The following is a 20,188-nucleotide window of genomic DNA, read 5'->3' as shown; positions in this document are numbered from 1 at the left end:
TTTCTTTGTTTGTCTAAAGATAATGAATAAAACTCTACACACATCTTAAACCACCCTCCTTTCTATATATTTTGTTATATAAATGGAAAGTATATAAGACACAAACTGAGCTTATATGATACTAAGGACCCTGGAGGTCAGTCCACCTTTATAATTCAGCACAGCCTGGAGTCTCTTAGTCAAGCTTGTTTGTGTTTTCTGTGAGGAAGTTTTCAGCAGCAGCTCTTTTCTTGGATGTTGGTTCCCTTTGTTTCCATCCTTTGTTAAGATGTTTCAGTAATGTTGAGGTCTGGGGAGGCCAATCCATGGCTGACGTCCTGTGATGCTGCATTAGCAGTTTGTTCATAGTTGTTATGTATTTAGTAAAATCAGTTTATAGTTTGTGGCACTACTTTCTGTTATTGAGTGTAGAACACAAAGTGTGGTGTATGCGCGCATTGATATGCCTGCGCCTTGTTTTCCTTAGACTGGTTATTAAAGTAAATTCCTACGACTAAAGAAGGCGTCGTTACTTACCAGTTAAGTTATAAGAGAACATAACAGACTGGCGACGAGGATTAAAACGGATCCCCGATGTGCATTGGACGACAGAGAGGGGGAAATCCTTGTGAAAGTGGCCAAAAAGACACGAAAAACGGTTAGGGCCAAAACAACTAACCCTCCGTGTGGATGCTAGCTCACCTGCCTGGCTAAAGAGAGGACGTGAGTAACATCAATTATTTTAAGTGAAGGACGCTTATAAAAATACCGAAAAATGTCAGGAGGCGTTGGACAAATGGACGTTTTCGATAATGGCACAGAGGATTGGACAACATACGTAGAGAGAGTTGAACAGTATTGTCGAGCTAATAAAGTAGAGGACGAGAGGAAAGTTGCTGTGTTACTGAGTGTGATGGGAGCGAAAACATACAACTTGTTGCGCAACCTCATCACACCGATCAAACCAGCTGACAAAAGTTTCAAGGAGATCACAGAAGTGCTCCAAAAACATTTCCAACCGAAGCCACTGGTTATAGCCGAACGTTTCCGATTTCATAAACAAAATCAACTAAAGAATGAGTCCACATCGGAGTACATCGCGGAACTCCGGCGGCTGTCGGAACACTGTCAGTTCGGGGAGGGGCTGTCAGATGCGCTGAGAGACCGTTTCGTCTGCGGCATGAACAATGAAGGCACACAGAAACGACTTCTCACAGAGGATAACCTCACTTTGCACCGTGCATTAGAGATAGCGATATCGATGGAGACAGCAGCAAAAGATGCCGGAGAGCTTCAGGGAAAAGGCACGGAGCCGTGTTCTGTAAACAAAATATATCCGCAGCGCAATAACAAATTACCGATGTGCTTCAGATGCGGCAAGAAGTCACATGACGCTGCTAATTGCTGGTTTAAAGAGAAAGAATGCCTGCAATGTAACAAAAAGGGGCATATACAGAAAATGTGTAAATCAAAGCAGTATGATAAAAAGAAAAACAAAATGTGGAAAAGAGACAGAAAGCTGCATGAAGTAAACGAGTCAGAGCCAACTGATTCTGAGGAGGATTTGGCATGCCTGGAACTGTACACAATGCAAGAGAAAGATAACGATGCAATATGGCTCACACCTAAAATACAAGGGATTGAGTTACAGATGGAACTGGACACCGGGTCTGCTCTCTCACTGATTTCATATGAAGATTATAGAAGCAAATTCCCCAATCTGAAACTGAAGCACACCTCGGTGAAACTGAAAACGTACACAGGTGAAAGAATAACTCCTCTGGGAAAACTAAAAGTGAAAGTGGAATATGAGAAAAAGAAATGCAACCTGGAACTTTATGTTCTGAAAAATGGAGGTGTGCCATTATTTGGGCGTGACTGGTTGAAACACATCCGCCTCAACTGGAAAGAAATAAAGTCAATGAGACTGAAACGAGGCCTGAGTGCAAATTCTGTAGATGAAAGACTGAAACAGATCCTTAATAACCATGCCCAGGTGTTCAAAGATGGAATCGGCACCCTGAAAAATATTAAAGCACAGATCATACTAGAGGACAATGCAAAACCAAGATTCCACAAGGCACGCCCTGTACCTTATGCTCTACGCCCTAAAGTTGAAGCAGAGCTTCAACGCTTGGAAGAGCAAGGAATACTCACCAAGGTGGAATGGTCAGATTGGGCTACACCAATAGTATCAGTAAGCAAGAAAGCAAGTGACAGTGTGCGGATCTGTGGTGATTTTAAGGTTTCAGTGAACCCAGTTCTCCGCATAGATCAATACCCACTTCCACGGATAGAAGACATATTCACAGCAGTAGCAGGTGGCAAACACTTATCAAAAATTGACCTTGCCCAGGCTTATCTCCAGATGGAAGTAGAAGAGACATCCAGAAAATATCTGGTAATAAACACTCACAAAGGCCTATATCAGTACAACAGACTGGTATTTGGTATTGCCAGTGCCCCAGCAGTATGGCAACGTGCCATGGATCAGGTCCTACAAGACATTCCAGGAACACAGTGTTTTCTGGATGACATAATCGTCACTGGTGTTGATGAGGAGACTCATCTGGCTAACCTAACAGCAGTCCTGGCCAGGCTAGAAAAATATGGACTGAGAGCAAACAAAAACAAATGTGAGTTCTTTAAGGATGCCATTGAGTATTGTGGACACAAGATCGACAGACATGGGCTCCACAAAACCAAGGACAAAGTTGAAGCAGTCCTGAAGGCACCAGAACCTAAAAATGTGAGTCAGCTGCGCTCTTTCTTGGGCTTAATTAATTATTACCACAAGTTTCTACCAAACCTTTCAATAGTTCTGCACCCGCTGAACTCTTTGCTGCAACAAAATGTCAAATGGAAATGGACAAAAAACTGTGAAGAGGCATTTAATGGCGCTAAGCAGCTCATTACATCAGAGGAGGTTCTGACACACTTTGACTCCAATCTACCACTTCGCCTCGCCTGTGATGCCTCACCATATGGCATTGGTGCTATGCTATCTCACAAAATGCCTGATGGATCGGAACGCCCAGTTGCCTTTGCTTCAAGGTCCCTAAATGCAGCCGAACGCAACTATGCGCAGATAGACAGAGAAGCACTCAGTCTAGTGTGGGGCGTGAAGAAGTTTAATCAGTATTTATATGGACGACACTTCACCCTGATCACAGACCACCGACCGCTGGTGTCCATCTTTAACCCTCAGAAAGGTATTCCAACCATGGCTGCGGCACGCTTGCAGCGATGGGCCTTGTTCCTAGGTGCACACACCTACACCATTGAGTTCAAAGGGACAAAGTTACATGGAAATGCAGATGGACTTTCACGTCTTCCACACATGCAACCCACTGAAGAACTGACTGATCCAGCTACTGTGTTTCACGTTACACAAATGGAACCCCTACCTGTCACAAGTGCTCAGGTGAAAAGGGAAACGAGCCGAGACACAATCTTGTCCAAAGTATACGATTTTACTGTGAATGGTTGGCCGTCCTGCACTGACACTCAGTTCTCTGCGTACTCCACCCGCAAAGACCAACTATCCGTTTGCCAAGGATGTGTTATGTGGGGAACTCGTGTCATCCTGCCACCCAAACTACGTACAACGGTACTGGACTCACTGCACATTGGACATTTAGGTGTGGTTAAGATGAAATCTCTTGCTAGAAGCTATGTTTGGTGGCCAGGCCTTGACTGTGAAATAGAGAACATGGCAAAATCCTGCACTGGTTGTCAGCAGACGCTGCGTCAACCTCAAACAGCACCTGTACACGCGTGGGAGTGGCCATCCGCTCCATGGCAACGCATCCATATAGACTATGCTGGCCCATTTATGGACCAAATGTTCCTAGTTGTGGTTGATGCTCACTCAAAATGGCCAGAAATCTTCCCCGTAAAGCAAGCAACAGCTGCCAGCACGATCAATAGCCTTCGGTCACTGTTTGCACGCACAGGTCTGCCACAACAGCTCGTAAGTGACAATGGTCGTCAGTTTACTGGAGAGGAGTTCCAGTGTTTCCTTCGGAGTAACGGCATACGACATATCACTTCAGCGCCCCATCATCCTGCAACAAATGGACAAGCCGAACAGTTCATTCAGTCCTTCAAGCGGTCAATGAAAGCCAGTCGCACAGAGGGGAAGCCGCTACAACAGAAAATAGACAATTTCTTACTGGCTTACAGGAACGCCACCCATGCAACAACTGGACACACACCTGCAATGCTCTTCATGGGACGAAATCTGAGATCACGTCTAGATTTGCTGAAACCAGACATTCGCAAGAATGTCCAAGACAAACAGTCTTCCATGGTGGACGCAACAAGAAACAAAACTAGATTCTTCAATGCCAGACAAAAAGTTCTCGCCAGGGACTACAGAGACCCAAGTCAGAAATGGCAGCCTGGCACGATCCTGTCACGGACCGGACCACTGACATATACTGTAGATGTTGGAGCCAACTTAGTCTGGCGTAGACATGTTGATCAGATTGTAGATGCGGAAAGCCACATGGTTCCACAGCCACCTGAGAGCACATCTACACACCAAGATTCAGAAGAGTTTGCCCTCGCTCCACCACCTGAGGTTCAGGATTTACGTGAAGCTACCGATGCTCACACACCTGAACTTACCACACAGAGCACTATGGAGTCTGACCAAATAGGCAGACGGTACCCTGAGAGAAATCGCAGAGCACCTCAGAGACTGAACTTATAGGTTTCACGTTAATTCTGTAGGAAAGCAGTTCAAATGTTTAAGAGGAAACAACCTACCTACATGTTGTAAATCACTGAGTAGGTGTCATATTTCAGTTCAAGTTAAATTATTGGTTTACAACATTATCTGAAATATTTTGATTGTTTGGTACCTATTGTGTTCATCAAGGTTGGATGGGAGGAACTGTTATGTATTTAGTAAAATCAGTTTATAGTTTGTGGCACTACTTTCTGTTATTGAGTGTAGAACACAAAGTGTGGTGTATGCGCGCATTGATATGCCTGCGCCTTGTTTTCCTTAGACTGGTTATTAAAGTAAATTCCTACGACTAAAGAAGGCGTCGTTACTTACCAGTTAAGTTATAAGAGAACATAACAATAGTGAAAAATGAAGCCACTGCCAATCAGACATTTGCACAGTGGATCAACTTCTGATGGTACTGTCCTGAATTCCACACCTATAATATGTTTGCACATACTGATGAATATGTGCAGCTGATTTTCAGTCCAGTTCCTGTGTGACAGACGCCAGTCTTTCTGCCTGTGTCCTTCCTTAACAGTAGAGCCATCCTTCCACTGAGACTGTTTCTGATGAGGCTTCACTGAGCAGTAGATGGATCCCTCAGCTCATCTAATCGTCCTATTTCTAACACATGACTGTCAGAAACTGTTAATCTGCTGCAGCTCTTTAACTCCTCCACTTCTTTTTTTGTAATCTCTTAGTTTCCTCATCTTTTAAGGTGGCACTGCACACCAGATCCAAAGTCAACATGCTGTTATATAATGGAGTTGAACCTGTAATGGAGTTTGATTTAAACCAATCAGCAATTAAGTGAATGATGATGAGCAAAGATGGTGGAGGTGGTGGATGAAGACCCGGACAGCTGTGGTTGGCTCCTCGTATAGAGCAGAGTGAGGTTGTGTTTGCACATTATTATAAAACCATGTTCACCATATATTTTAGCTGCAGACAATAACATGATTTCTTTGCTGTGGTGATTTTATTCCACTTTGGTAAAATGGAAAACCATCATTTCTTGCTGTAATTCACACATTATTCCAAGAGCCTCAACACAAGCCTTGTAGTCCGACCATATATAGACAAATCAATAGTTGTGTTTGTAACAGCTCATGAACATGAATCGTTCCACATTACTTTAAAATCATTGCAAACTAAACTGGAATAAATGAGTGTTTATATATAGTTTTGTCTCAGCTGTTCATACACAGTGTTTCAGTTCTTATCAGAGTCCCACCGTCTCACTGTGGTGAACCTTTAGCTCTGTTGTAAGCGTGTTGTTAGACCAGGTTTCCCTCATTTAAAAATAATCTCTCATTAGAAATGGACATGATGTCTAAGACATAGAAATGCTTATTATGGGTTCACTTGATGTCACTGAAAAGATGCACATGGGTAACGTGCAGGCCGTCCAGCTCCGAGGTTTATCTCCTCACCTCGAGTCTGCGACACTCTCTCCGTGTCCTCTCAGATAAGGGCGCGCACATTTCTGCACGATCTTCTAAATTACAAAGAGCGATTCACAAAACAGAAGCTCACAAAACACTCATCACAAACCAAAAATGGCTCCACTGAGCGTCAAACTGTCACCAGAATTTACTGATAATCTAAAGACTCACAGAACTCATTTTGTCTCATTGTGTCTTAGTTTGAGACATAAGTGCATGATCATAATACTGTGTAGTTAGATGAGACAGAGCTGATGCTTGCTCTTAATTATCCTCTTCATGTTTCCCGAGCCTCAGCAGTGGAAGCTACCATGGATAGAAAGACTATGACTCATCTTAAATCTCAAATCTTTGTCTCCAAAGAGCTGCTGATGTGTCCGATATGATCCACAAGCTTCAACTAGGATTATAAGTGTGTGCAGTGATGTGTGTGAAACCTCTGAGGACTCACACGTGTGTGCTTCAGCCCACACACACATATGAAGCACTGCGACCTCACACAGAAGTGTTTTACACATCCAACCTGAATCCTGATCATTTCTACAGTTTATTAAGTTCAGCTTCACCTGAACATCAGTGATGAAGCTGCTCTGACTCCATCACAGCTCACAGCTGTTGGAACGAGTCAAACAATGAAGAAGGTTCAGAAACAGCTGATGATTTTACAGAAACATGATGCAAACATGAAAATGGACACATGATTTTTTATTAACAGACACTGTTTATGTTTCACTGTGCATGACGTCATCAACACTGACACCAGGGGGCGCTCATCACCAGCCTGAGGAAGTGTGATAATGGGGGGAGACGCAGTGTTGTGTGTACTGCAGTCGGACAGAAGGAAAAACTTCCTCCTGAAAACATTTTCATCCTTCCCAAAAGTGTTTGAGTCAAATGTTACAAATATATAAATACAATAAAACACAGGGTCTTACATAAAATTAGTGATGCAGTTGTGCACTGAGCACCTTCCTCAGATGAGTCCAGCTGCTGAACACATTAACATCTGTATGTAAATGTAGCCGAGAACCAACCTGAGCACTGCTGGGAAAATACAAAGGCAACCATCAAAGTGCTGTATTATCTTATTTATTCTGAATGTTGACTTAGATCCACACCACGATTTATGAAACTATAGAACTAAAATAACAACAATCGTCTGCTTCTTTAAAATTTCTTTCATTACATCAAACCAGTGAAAACTGAAAAAAACAAAGAGCTGTTAGCATGTTTAGACCAACTTTGAGACAGAGACTGTAAAGTTCTGCACTTTAAATCCTGCCTGTGTTCCTGCAAATGATTCACACTGAAAGTATCTTAGTTTAGTATTGAGTGAGCCACAAAGCAGCCTGATAGCTTTAAAACAGGAAAAGTAAATGAAATTGACAGTTTCAGTGTAGCTGGATCTATTATTGGGGGGTCATGACCCCCGTAACCCCGCCTGGTCCTGAGGTCAAATCCACCATCTTTGTTTCAGAGCTTCATGTTCTCCCGTGTTTGTGTGCGTCCTCTCCGGTACTCCGGCTTCCTCCCACAGTCCAAACACATGCAGTTAGTGGGGTCAGGTTAGCTGTGAGTGGTTGTGTCTCTGTGTTATTCCACCTTAATAAATGACTTCCTGTTAGCATGAAGTGCTTCTGTAGGACTGATGTCATTTTCATGGTTGGATCATTTAAATGAAGCTGGACTCAGATGCAGTAAATAAGCTGATTGATCATTAATGAATAAAGCTGGTCAAACACATCACGTGGACACATGTGATTGTGTGTTGTAGTATTGATCCCAATGCTGGTATCAGTCCTGGATCAATAACACTGGATGGATGCGTTCAGCATGGAGCCCCTGAGCTGTGTTACAGACAAACATGGAAACTGACAGGTCTGTGTCATTCACAGTCTGTAACACTTCTAAACAACAGAGGCTGACCCAAGTGCCTCAGAGCCAGGCACGCTCACATCACAGCTCTCTAAATAAGCCAGTTTCAAAATAAGAGCTGAAAGCTGTGTTTGCTTGTGTTAGCTTATTATTGTGGAGACTAACATTCAGTGATCATGTGTTCAGACTCATAATGATTACTCTCAGAAATCCTGATCTTTGTATTTACTGTGTGTTGGATCAATAACTGAGATTCATGGTATCACACAGCTGTGCTGCTGCTGATGTCAGCACATCTGGAACAATACGAGGTATCTGCTACCAGACTGAGCAGGACGTGAGACCTGTGGACTGTTTAAAGCTGTCCCTCCACAGCTCACTCAGACCTGATCCACACCTCAGTGATATTCTCTGACTTCCTCAGTAGAGACAGAAACCATTCAGATCTGGGACCATCAGCTGACTGATGATGTCACACAGACTGTGTTTTTCAGGAACAGTGATTCTGATGTGAGCCTGCTAGCTGACAGCAGACCTGATGAAAGCACATGTTCACATCTGTGAGGACAGACTGGACTCTTTGACTGCACCTTGGTTCTCCTCAGAGGTCTGTACAGGAGCATGTCCACCCCCACTGAAGATCTCAGTCACTGTGAAACATAGAAAGCTGCTTGTGTGGCCTCTGCCTCACATGTAGATACAGCTACAGGTTTCTCTGTCAGTCAGACTGAAACAGTGTCCTGATGCTGCATCATTCAGCTCTGTGCCCCAGTCAGCATCACTGGGAGCTACCAGTGTTTCTGCCCTTTTCCTGTAACACTACACTCAGCACAGGCTCAGCTGGTATCCAGTGTTGGACTTTGGCTTCAGCTGCTGTGATAGATCCTCTAACATAGATCAGCTCTGCTACATGTTGTTAGATAAGTGCAGCTGCTGTCATGTCCTGATGTTTCTCTGGCTCAGCAGCTTCTCCATCAGAGGTTCACATGGAGCTGATCCAGTATCTCCAGTAACTGTGCCTCACTGGTTCATCCTTCTGTCTGTGTGACGTCAGTCAGATGTTGAAGTTAAACTCTGTAATCTTCACTGTGTCACAGAGTTCAGTGAGTCCCGTTATTCACAGTATCAATCAGATCATCAGAGAACAGCTGATCAGCAATCAGTGGTGCCAACAGCGCCTCCTGTGGTGAGAGGATGCAATAATGCAATGTAGCATTTTTCCACTCAACACTTGCAGTCATGGAAACTGTCTGTTGGATCTGTGTGACGTTGCTTTCTTGGTCAGAGTTCCTCACAAATGTCCAGATGATTCTTCTAATGAGGCGTCGACCATGTTTGCAGCTCTTTGGAAGAAAACGTCGCCCTTTGCCATCCTTACTTTTCTTTGACTTCTTCAAATGCAGCTGAACTCCAGCTGGTATTTTCTTGGACTTTGCAGCTGTTTCTGGTCATCAGTTCATTCCTGCAAACCTCTGAAGCTGAACAACAATGATGCTGCATTGCTGGCTGATCCCAAAAGGTTGATTCTGTTCATCTGGACGTTTTCAGAAACGTTTGCTCACTGATCAGGTGACTTCTTCAGTCTCAGCTGACTGCAGCTTTACAAGCTTACAAACAGCACATTTGCACAATGACTGAAAGCAGCAGCACCTGATATATATGATACTAATATAATACATATACATATATAATCCATACTAATGATGAAGGAGCTGAGCTCACAGTCCATTGTTCATTCAGTGAACTACTCAGTTTATTTTGGGCCTCAGAAATGCTCACTCTGTTTGTACATCACTGTCAGCAATAGACTCATTCTGCTGTGTGGACAGGAACACATGTGACATCACTTCCTGTTTGTTTGTGACTGAAGAAGTTTACAAGGAATCATTTAGAAGAGTTTCAAACATCAACTGATTGAATCCATGAATCTGAAAACGTGTTTGTGAGTGAAAGAGACAGACATGTACAGACTGAACTATCTGTTCAACAGTCAGAGTGTTTCTGTAACAGGAGACACTCTTTACACTCCACTCAGCACAGGGACACTGAGGAACCAGGAGGCCAGAGAAACCTAAACCCAGGATAAAGAGTTTGAGTAAATGTGGTGTTGAAGGTGTGGAGGTGGATCAGAGTGTCAGAGGAGACTCTGTAGAAGGACAGAGTGCCAGCAGGACAGTCCACATACACTGCTGCTCTGTTAGAGACAGAGGAGGAGGAGGAGGAGGAGGAGGAGATGGATGTTCGACTGTTATTGTGCCAGACAGAATCAGGACCATCATCAGAGCAGAACAGACTCCAGGACTGATCATTGAGTCCAAACACACAGTCAGCACTGACTCCTTTCCTTCTTATGCTTCTGTAACTCACTGATATAAAAACTCTTCCTCTCCACTCGACCTCCCAGTAACAGCGACCAGTCAGACCATTTCTACACAGCAGCTGAGGACGAACATCAAATCTGTCTGGATGATCAGGATATGACTGAACCTTCTCCACATGTGTCACCTTCCTGTTGTTGTCAGACAGTCGGAGCTTTGTGTTCACTGTGTTTGTGTCGATTGTGAGTTGACAGGAATCTGATGGAGAGAACAAACACAATCCAGCTGCAGTTATTGAGCCATCATCTGTTCATTGATTGACACTTTGATGATGACTCCTGACATGATGAAGATGGTTGAATGTGTGCTGCTTTGTTTTCATGAATCCCATTAAAAACACACTTACACTTCCTCAGACCTGGTCTCAACCATCGGACTCCAGCAGGCTCCACCCTGAAAGGAGGAGGGGGGTCAGAGCAGCACAGTCAGCATGCACACATGGACATTACATGGCTCTCACACACACACTGTTACACACTGAGCTCAAAGCTCGGCTCCACTGTTTTATTCAAAGAAATCTACATTTATTTATCAGCACATTTAAAAACAGCTTGAGCCAAAGTGCTGCACAGAGTAGAGAGAAAATAGGAAACATACACAGTAATGACTATAAAGACTGGTCAGGATTGAAAGCTACAGAGTACAAATGTGTTTCCAACCGGCTTTTAAAAATGTCCAGTGTTGGTGACGACCTGATGTGTATGGAACGCCAGGACTGCCATAATGAATTAATTAAATACACCATTAAATAATTAATTAAATGTGGCAATAATTAATTAAAATTGGAATTAATTAATTAAATAAATAGTTATGACACATGTAATTAATTAATTATTGACACATTTAATTAATTATTTATGTATTTCACATTTTAATTAATTATTGACACATTTAATTAATTAATTATTGACACATTTAATTAATTATTTATGTATTTCACATTTTAATTAATTATTGACACATTTCATTAATTATTGACACATTTAATTAATTATTTAATGATATATTTATTTATTTCATTTTGGCAGTCCTGGCGCCTGGCTCTCGTCATGAAATAATTTTATCTGTCAGCCTCACCCATCAAACTCAGGGGGCGGGGTTAACGCTGCCCATGCAGCTTCTCTAACATTTGATTGGTTGCCGTGCAAAGTAAGTCAAAACAGGTCGATCCTAGAAAATCGATTGCTTGTGTAGACTTGGGGCAGCCAGTTATCCCAGAATGCAGATCAAATCACAAGCAGCAATGGTGGTGGTGTAGTTTTAAAATACCCCGTTTTTCTGTCACCAGCTACACTTTTAACAGTGTTTTAGCCGCGAATGTCGCGATGTATGTCTGGTCAGGTTGTCAACATAGAACATGTTTGCAAAAGTGCTCAGATGTTTTCAGAGATTTCACTAGCTCTGCTAACAGTTAGCATGCAGAGTGCACCCAGGGGGTTACGTTAACCGGTTTGTTTACATATTCCACTCTCCGTGTTCCACATGTTGCATTCGCAGATTCTCATTTTCACCGAACGATCGTCTCTTTCCGCCTGGTCTTGTGTCTCTGTGCTTCTGTAACATAAAGAACGAGCTGACATTTTTCTCACGAAACCAGCGATCAGCTCAACAGACCCTCAGTTTACCTGCATGCATCCTCCTCCTCATCTGTCAGCTGTTTAACACCTGCTGCTAATTCAAGAAACACGCCTAGTTACCTGGTGATAGTCACAGTTTAACTGGGCAGCCGGTGCTCGATATAACGCAATGTCAGCGCATTTTTCTGCACAAGATAAGTAAATATAGTGTTTTCCCCGAGCGCAGAGCTGCTGGAGCTTGTTTCCTTACAGAGCACTTGTGGTGGGGCGTGGTCTGCGGGGCCGTGCGGACGCACCTGCACGGCATCCGCAATCACGCCCGCCGTGTTAAAACACGGGGACTCAGGGGTTGGTGGTGGTGTGGTGTGACGTGAATCAAATAAAGTTGGCTCTGAACGTCGCTCCGTGGTCCCGCCGTGCCTTATTCATGCCACATTGGTGCCGAAACCCAGGAGGCGGCATGGCGGGTACCTACCAGAGCCAGGAAAGGAAAGAGCTGGCCGAGAGGGTGGCCGAAATAGCGGCCACCCAGCGGAAGCAGGCGGCGGAGGTGCGTCGCCAACAGGAAGAGCTGCGGAAGGAGAGCGAACGCCACCTGGGGAAGATGGCAGAGCTGGCAGCGCTGCTCTGGGCGCCACCCCCACAAGTGTGTCCCGAGGACAGTGAAGCGGTGGAGGAGCCGTGTGGGTCACCTCGGCAGCCGGAGGTGGTGGACGAGCCACGCGGGGGTCCGAGCCTGCCGGAGGAGGAGGAGCAGCCGGGTGAAGGGCTGCTCCTGCCGGGAGCGGTGGAGGAGCCGCTCCAATCGGAGGCCGAGGACGAGGCGGGCGAGGGTCTACACCTGCCGGAGGCAGAGGAGTCGCTCCACCCAGAGGTGGGCGAGGGGCTGAGCCTGCTGGGGGCGGAGGCGGTGGCGGAGCAGCTGTGCGGGGAGACGGAGGTCCCTGCTCCAGGGCAGCCTGTGCAGCCGGAGTTGGAGGCAGAGGAGCGGGACAGCCCCGCTAGGCCGGGGATCGGCGGGCTGGCTAGTCCAGCCTCGCTGCCACCAGTCGATTCTGCGCGCCTGACGTCTGCCCAGCCGCCTGTGTGCAGGAGCGCACGGCCATGCCTGTGGGGCCGTGTCCGCTTGCTACGCGGCCGACCTCCGGACCAGCTTCGCCGTTGCCGCTGGATGCGCGGGCGGCCACCAGAACGGACGCGTCCCCGTCGCTTGGTCAGGGGCTGGGGCGCCGATGTGTAGGGGCCGAGTCTCGCCCCAGTTCGCGGGGGGGGGGGGGGGGGAGTAGGTTCGGCCAGATTGCTCCCCGGCCTCAATCGGGCGATGGGGGTATGTGGTGGGGCGTGGTCTGCGGGGCCGTGCGGACGCACCTGCACGGCATCCGCAATCACGCCCGCCGTGTTAAAACACGGGGACTCAGGGGTTGGTGGTGGTGTGGTGTGACGTGAATCAAATAAAGTTGGCTCTGAACGTCGCTCCGTGGTCCCGCCGTGCCTTATTCATGCCACAGCACTTTATAGGCGAACAGCTTTATCAGCGGCTGATGTCCAATCACCGGCACACAGCTTTCAAACCTCAGCTGAGTTTTAGCTCTCAGTGGTTAAACGCTGGACTTCATTCACTCAGGTTCTGTCTGTCGGGTCACGTTTACTTCGCTGTTTTATTTACAACTGAGCAAATCGGTTTGGCTGAGGTTAAAGTTACGTTTCATAACTGCATAGTTTCACAGACGTTTAATGGTTCACTGGCACATGTGTTAGACTGAACTATCATCTAAATATCATCTGTTTTTTAATAGTTATTCAACTGTATTCTAAGCACCAGCTGTCTGTTAGAATGTGATTTTTTTTTTTCTCTCTCTGTTGGCAGAGGTATAAAAATGCGCAGGAAAATCTGACGTGCATGGCGAACTTCACCGACGATATTTAGGGAGGAATAAACACACATCAAACATAAATGAACCATTTGCCTGTCTCCATAATTGAGAGAATTTTCTCTTCTTATGTCAACACTCTCTCTCTTTTTTTTTTTTTCTTTTTTTTTGCTTTTTCGGTCATGTTATGTTTACCTGTCAAAGGCTTGTTACAAACTATGAAACACATTGTGCAGACTTCTGGATGTTAGAAGAAAACGAATACTGCTCATGAATGAGACTAAAGGCAGGAAGGTGTCCTTTAAAACTAAACATGTTAATAGGACCTCCCTGTTTATATCATAGTTTATGATATAGCACGTGTATTTCAGTAATAGCCTGCTGAGGCCACTATACGTGCTGGCCTCATATCAAATGTGAAGGCAGACTGAGTCTATGTTTGACGTTTTTTATATCTAATCTTCCTTTTCAAACATTTAAACAGCAGCGAGTCTGCAGCTGAGGGAACACAAACTCAGGTTTGCTCGTTTCTTGGATTCATTTGGTGATTTATTAAATGTATAACTGTTATTCTAATCTGCTGCTGAGTCTCTTACACTTTTCTTTATGCTGTATATTTTCACGTCTCTGGAATAGTTGGCAGTTAGTCAGCTGGGAAACTTTGTGTTAACTCATGGAGCTGAGGATATCGTGGATATGCTGACCTCGCTGCGTGGTGTACAGAGCGAGGTCAGCATGATTCATATTCACAATAAAAATATTAGCCGAACATCATGAAGTCTGTATGTGTTTCATAGTGTCGAACAACCTTTGTACAGTTAAAGCCAGCAGTTACTACATGACGGAAACACCAACGTTATCTCTTTTATGTGTTTATACACAGGTCACGCTGATTACTGAACAAAAACCCAAAGATCAGATGTTAAACAGATTTATTTGCTCTCTCTCCTCCTTAAACATGTTTTTAATGTTAGTTATAATTCAGAATTGGCGACTGAAACACGTAGGACACATAAGAACATCAGGAAATAAAACATCGATAAATATAACCTCAGTAAAAGAAGTCAGCGGGGGTTACTACAGCTGTGTACCGGGGCCTGCGCTTTGTCGGTGGGATTGCTTGCGAGGCGAGCGGGTCTATCCCACGCTTTGCCGTGAGACTGGGCAGACATCTCCGAAATCATCGAAACACTTTTGCAAAGAGGCTGTATCTTGACAAACCGACCAGACACATGAAGATTAAACCACTACATTCTCGGCTAAAAAAATATTAAAACGGTATTTGGTAACACACAAACAGGGTTTTTCAAAGCTCAGTTCTGTTAGCTTCCACATGCCGGTTGTTGTGTGCTAGAAACAATGGCCACCAGGCCAAAGCAATGGTTTTGACTCGATCAGCGTTAACCCCGCCCCCTGAGTTTGATGGGTGAGGCTGACAGATAAAATTATTTCATGATGAGAGCCAGGCGCCATGACTGCCAAAATGAAATAAATAAATATATCATTAAATAATTAATTAAATGTGTCAATAATTAATGAAATGTGTCAATAATTAATTAAAATGTGAAATACATAAATAATTAATTAAATGTGTCAATAATTAATTAATTAAATGTGTCAATAATTAATTAAAATGTGAAATACATAAATAATTAATTAAATGTGTCAATAATTAATTAATTACATGTGTCATAACTATTTATTTAATTAATTAATTCCAATTTTAATTAATTATTGCCACATTTAATTAATTATTTAATGGTGTATTTAATTAATTCATTATGGCAGTCCTGGCGTTCCATAGATGTGAAGGGCGACTGTTCCAGAGTTTGGCTGCAGCCATCGATAAAGCTCACCTCTGTTTTTACGTCTAGTTCTGGTCAGAAGCTGCTTATCTGCAGACCTGAGGGCTCCACTTGGATTCTTTTGTTAAAGAGAGATAAGATGGAGCCAATCCATTCACAGATTTAAAGACAACCAGATCTGGAAGTGGATTCTACCACGTACTGGTAACCAGTGGAAAAAGCTGGTGATGGGTCGTCTAGCACAGACCCACCGCTGGAACCAGACAATTGATGAGGGAGAGAACTGTGACAGCGCCGTTCCTTCACTTGACCTCAGTCGCTCTCGTCTGCTCCCTCGTAACACTGCTCTTTATTGAGCTTACATGAATATGCACAAGTTCATTATGACGTCTTACACAGGTATGAACAAAGAGTACCAGTCTGTGCATAGTGTGTGTGTGTGTGTGTGTGTGTGTGCGTGTGTGCGTGTGTGTGTGTGTGTGTCTGTGTGTGTGTGTGTGTGTTCCAGATGTGACCCTGTGACCCCAAAGCTGGTGCTAAGAGTCCAGCGGTCCCCCTAACAAAGGGCTCTTATACTTAACCAGACACAGAGTAGGTGTCCTCCTACACCAGGGGTCTCAAACTCGCGGCTGGTGGGCCAATTGCGGCCCGCAGGACGATAGTTTTTGGCCCCACCTTAATATGAAAATGTAATGTTAGTTTGATAATGTATGACACTTTACAGTGTTGTGGGCGGAGCTGAATTAACCCACCAATCAGGGTGGGATATGGATCTCAGGGGACACCAGCCGGGCTTGATGCAAGCAGGGAAACATTTCTCAGTGAGTCAAAGTTCCAGCAGCGTTGCCCTGGAGTGTTTCTTTCTTTCCTGTGCCTGGCTGGCTTCCTCCTTTCTATTGGGCAAACGCCGACATTCGCCCCAGCGCGCTGCGTTCACAACACTTCAAAAAAAGTTGTTTTTTTAAGTTGCTGCCCAGCGGGACATTATACGTATATAGATTTATACACACGTCAGTGGGATTTAAAGTTATTTTTCCACAGAGAGAGATCTCATATTAACTCTCACAGTGATGCGTAGGCGGCGGGATAAAAGAAAAGTCATGAACTCAATGCAGCCCAATTTAGTCTGCAGTCACATAGCGACACCTGTTCATCGGCAACAACAGTCCCCGGTAACCCGGACTAATTATAGGGTCGCACCGTAATTTGTGGCTCCATGTTTTTATTTGCATCACTGCGTTTGCATTGCAGCAAACATGAACATTACATATATTTCAATATAATGTAAAAGCAGTCAAAACAACTAACATCAGAAACAGCTGATGTTATTTGTTATATGTCACGGTGTCATTTCCGCTTCTTTCTCCTGTAACAACAGCCCGGCGCCGTGAGCAGTCGCCTTTTTTGCGCTCGCTATCCCTGCACTTTCTACCATCTGCAAACGCCACGGTGTTCGGTGTCGTCATGAAAGACATGAACATCGAGCGTAAAAACAAAGGAGACTGCTACCGGCTTTTTATCTGCCGATCGCCGTGCTACGGTTGCAAGAAAAAGAAGCAGAAATGACGTTCTCTACGCGTTGAGACGTTCCCCGTCCGTCGGCTAAACGCTTGATTGAAACTTCAATGCGACAGTGACACCAAGTAGAATTATAAATGTCACATAGCCCCAAACATGTCTTTTTCAAAGCCTGCGGTGAAGAGAAAGGTTGGTGATGAGCACCGACAATTTCAGGAAAAGTGGGAAATGCAATATTTCTTTGTTGAGCACAGGGGCACCCCGACCTGTCTTATTTGCACAGAGAAAGTTGCGCTGCACAAGGAATACAATTTGAAACGTCATTACACAACTAGACATGCTGAGCTGGATGCAAAATACCAGGGAGACGAGAGAGCGAACCGGGTTGCCAGTCTTAAAACAGATCTACTGAGGCAGCAAGATTTCTCCAAGAAAGCAACCAAAGAGAATAATGCAGCAGTCGGAGCCACGTGGTTAGTGAGATGATTGCTAAAGCAGGGAAGCCATTCACAGAAGGTGCATTTGTCTAAAAGTGCATATTGCAGGCTGCAAATATAGTCTGTCCGGGAAAGAAAGGTCAGTTTAGCAACATCAGCCTTTCTGCCAACACCGCAGCAGATCGCATTTCTGACCTGTCAAGTGACATTTATGACCAACTGTGTGAGAAAGCCAAATGTTTCAGTGTATACTCAGTCGCTCTTGATGAGACCACAGACATCACCGACACTGCCCAGCTCCCAATGTATGTCCGTGGTGTTGATGACAGTTTTGAAGTGATGGAGGAGCTGCTCACAGTAATGTTTAGTTAGTAAAGTTTATGGGCCCTGTTAGAATCAATATTTCATTCTCATTCTGTTGTTTGAGAACAATAACAGAAAAATGTGCACTTGAGAACAAATTTATTGTGAATTCAGCTGTGAATGTACAGTTTGTCATTATTTTAGCTTCCATTTCCAAATGTTAGCTGACACTTTATTAGGTACACTGGTATCTATATCAGGTATACCTGTGACCTAAATGTTCCTGCAACCAGACTCCTTGGAGACCCCTACATAAATATCCATGAACTATCCAGCTAGACTAGTGTGTCTGTCCCTGAAAATATTCCTGCATGTGTGATTGTTCATGTGTCATCTGCAGGAAACAAACAGGAAGTGAGTGAAGGACACAGGAAATGTTTCCAGCTCTTCCTCCTCTATCAGATTTTCTCTCCATACCTGAGAGTGTCCAGTCTCCAGCCTGGATCCTTCAGTCCAGCCGACAGCAGCTTAATTCCTGAATCACCTGGATGATTGTAGCTCAGGTCCAGCTCTCTCAGATGGGAGGGGTTGGAGCTCAGAGCTGAGGCCAGAGAAGTACAGCTTTCCTCTGTGATCAGACATCCTGACAGACTGCAAACACACAAAACAACAATCTATCTGTCAACAATCGTTTTCTCTTTGTCACAATAACATCTATCCATTTACATCCATTCAATGTAACTTTATTTATAAGTGACAATTCCCAAAGGACAACAACAGTCATCTGAAGCTGTTTAACAGTGTAAGGTAACAGCCTCCAATATTAGAGAGAAAGCCCCAACCATCAGACAATTGTGGAGATACAGAAATTCTTTTATTGCTGCCATATAATCTGCATCATTATAACTGCATTAATAATGTTCTTTACAGCATTATTCCATCTAATAATATTTATCACAGTATTGATATTGCATTAAAGTTGTCTATTGAACATGTTCATTTGAGGATCCTTCAATTATGTTAACTTTTATTACAAGTACGGTCAGAAGTATTTCATACACATTGCATATTTGTGCTTATGTCGAGTTGATGTTCGGTTCATTAAGGGTCTTAAGCTTCACTGGCGTGACTGTCCAGGTGATCCATGCTGAGGGAAACTAGAACAGGATGATTGCATGCATGCTTACAATACATATAACACATATAATCTAGGAATGTGTCAGGCCTGAGGCCTTAACTCATTTGGTGTCTCACTATATTTACTCTACTTGGCAACAGATGACCAGAGTCAATAATTAGCCCCAGAGACCCTGAGGGCTTGAAGTTTATTACCTTGTATGGAAGGTGTTACAGAAAAGAGAAGTTCTGTGTCTGTTTATAGCCATTAAACATGTACAAGATGTACCATTAACTGTGACTAATGTCTGGAACATATTTTACTCTGACTATTTTTATTGACGCCAAGGGGGGGCGTGTACCCCACTGCTTTGTAAGTGTCCACAACATGTATTTTTGTCAGAAGTCATAGGCTGATGTTTTCTCCTGTGTGTTAATAAACTCATCGTTTGATTGCACTTCTCTGGGGCCTCCGTGGTTTGTCTCACTGCTCTACATTGATAGATTTCGCGACACAATCCACTGTGAGCAGCACTTGGTGATGGTGGGAAGAAGAACTCCCTTTGACACAAAGATCCTCCCAGTGAAAACAGGCTCCAGGAGGAGCATCTACCATGACTGGTTGCAGGGTGAGGGGAAAGAGAAGAGATGAGCTCAGAGAGACAAGAACAAAACAGAGAGACAAAAGTTAAGGACATGCAGTAGTGACATATAAAAGCATCAGGAGTGAAAAGAGGGGAGAAGAAAGCAGAGCATCATGGGAAGTCCACCAACAGCCTGAGCCTATAGCAGCATAACTAAGGGATGGTTCAGGGTCACCTGATCCAGCTCGAACTATAAGCTTTATCAAAAAGGAAAGTTTGAAGCTGATCTTCAAAGTAGAGAGGGCGTCTGTCTCCTGAACTCAAACTGGGAGCTGCTTCCACACCCAGTCCAACATAGCCAGGCTGAGTCGTTAGATTAGTCCAACGTAAAGTCAGAAAGTCATTATTTATGTCTCATTTTAGTGCAAATGTAGAAAAACTGTCCAAAAGTTATTTCTAAATCTGATATTAAACAGTTTAAATGGTGAAAAAAGCTGTAAAGAAAACAGAAAGAGTGAATAAAAGCCTCTTTAGAGGGTCACCAGTTTAAAACTCAGACATT

The 20,188-nt window shown here is 44.1% G+C and overlaps 1 protein-coding gene across 8 annotated transcripts in view; it reads right to left on the bottom strand.

The window, feature by feature from the left end:
• Positions 1 to 20,188, bottom strand: part of LOC309702191 (protein NLRC3-like) — a 90,340-nt gene that overhangs the window by 306 nt on the left and 69,846 nt on the right. For 6 of the 8 annotated variants that reach the window (XM_082526691.1, XM_082526694.1, XM_082526693.1 and 3 more), the window contains 3 exons: positions 18,404 to 18,577; positions 10,762 to 10,808; positions 9,766 to 10,613 (listed from right to left, as the gene is read on the bottom strand). In XM_082526691.1, the coding sequence (XP_082382817.1) occupies positions 10,069 to 10,613; positions 10,762 to 10,808; positions 18,404 to 18,577 (766 nt within the window). In that variant the 3' untranslated portion in view covers positions 9,766 to 10,068. Of the gene's footprint in view, positions 1 to 9,765; positions 10,614 to 10,761; positions 10,809 to 18,403; positions 18,578 to 20,188 lie in introns of those variants that run through there. The other 2 variants (XM_082526689.1, XM_082526696.1) reach the window with 2 other exon arrangements.

This window comes from Aulonocara stuartgranti (genome assembly GCF_965226115.1).
Source record: "Aulonocara stuartgranti genome assembly, chromosome: 3".
Lineage (NCBI taxonomy): Eukaryota > Metazoa > Chordata > Actinopteri > Cichliformes > Cichlidae > Aulonocara > Aulonocara stuartgranti.
Note: the sequence above shows the minus strand (reverse complement) of the source record. Positions and strands in the feature narration are given on the sequence as shown.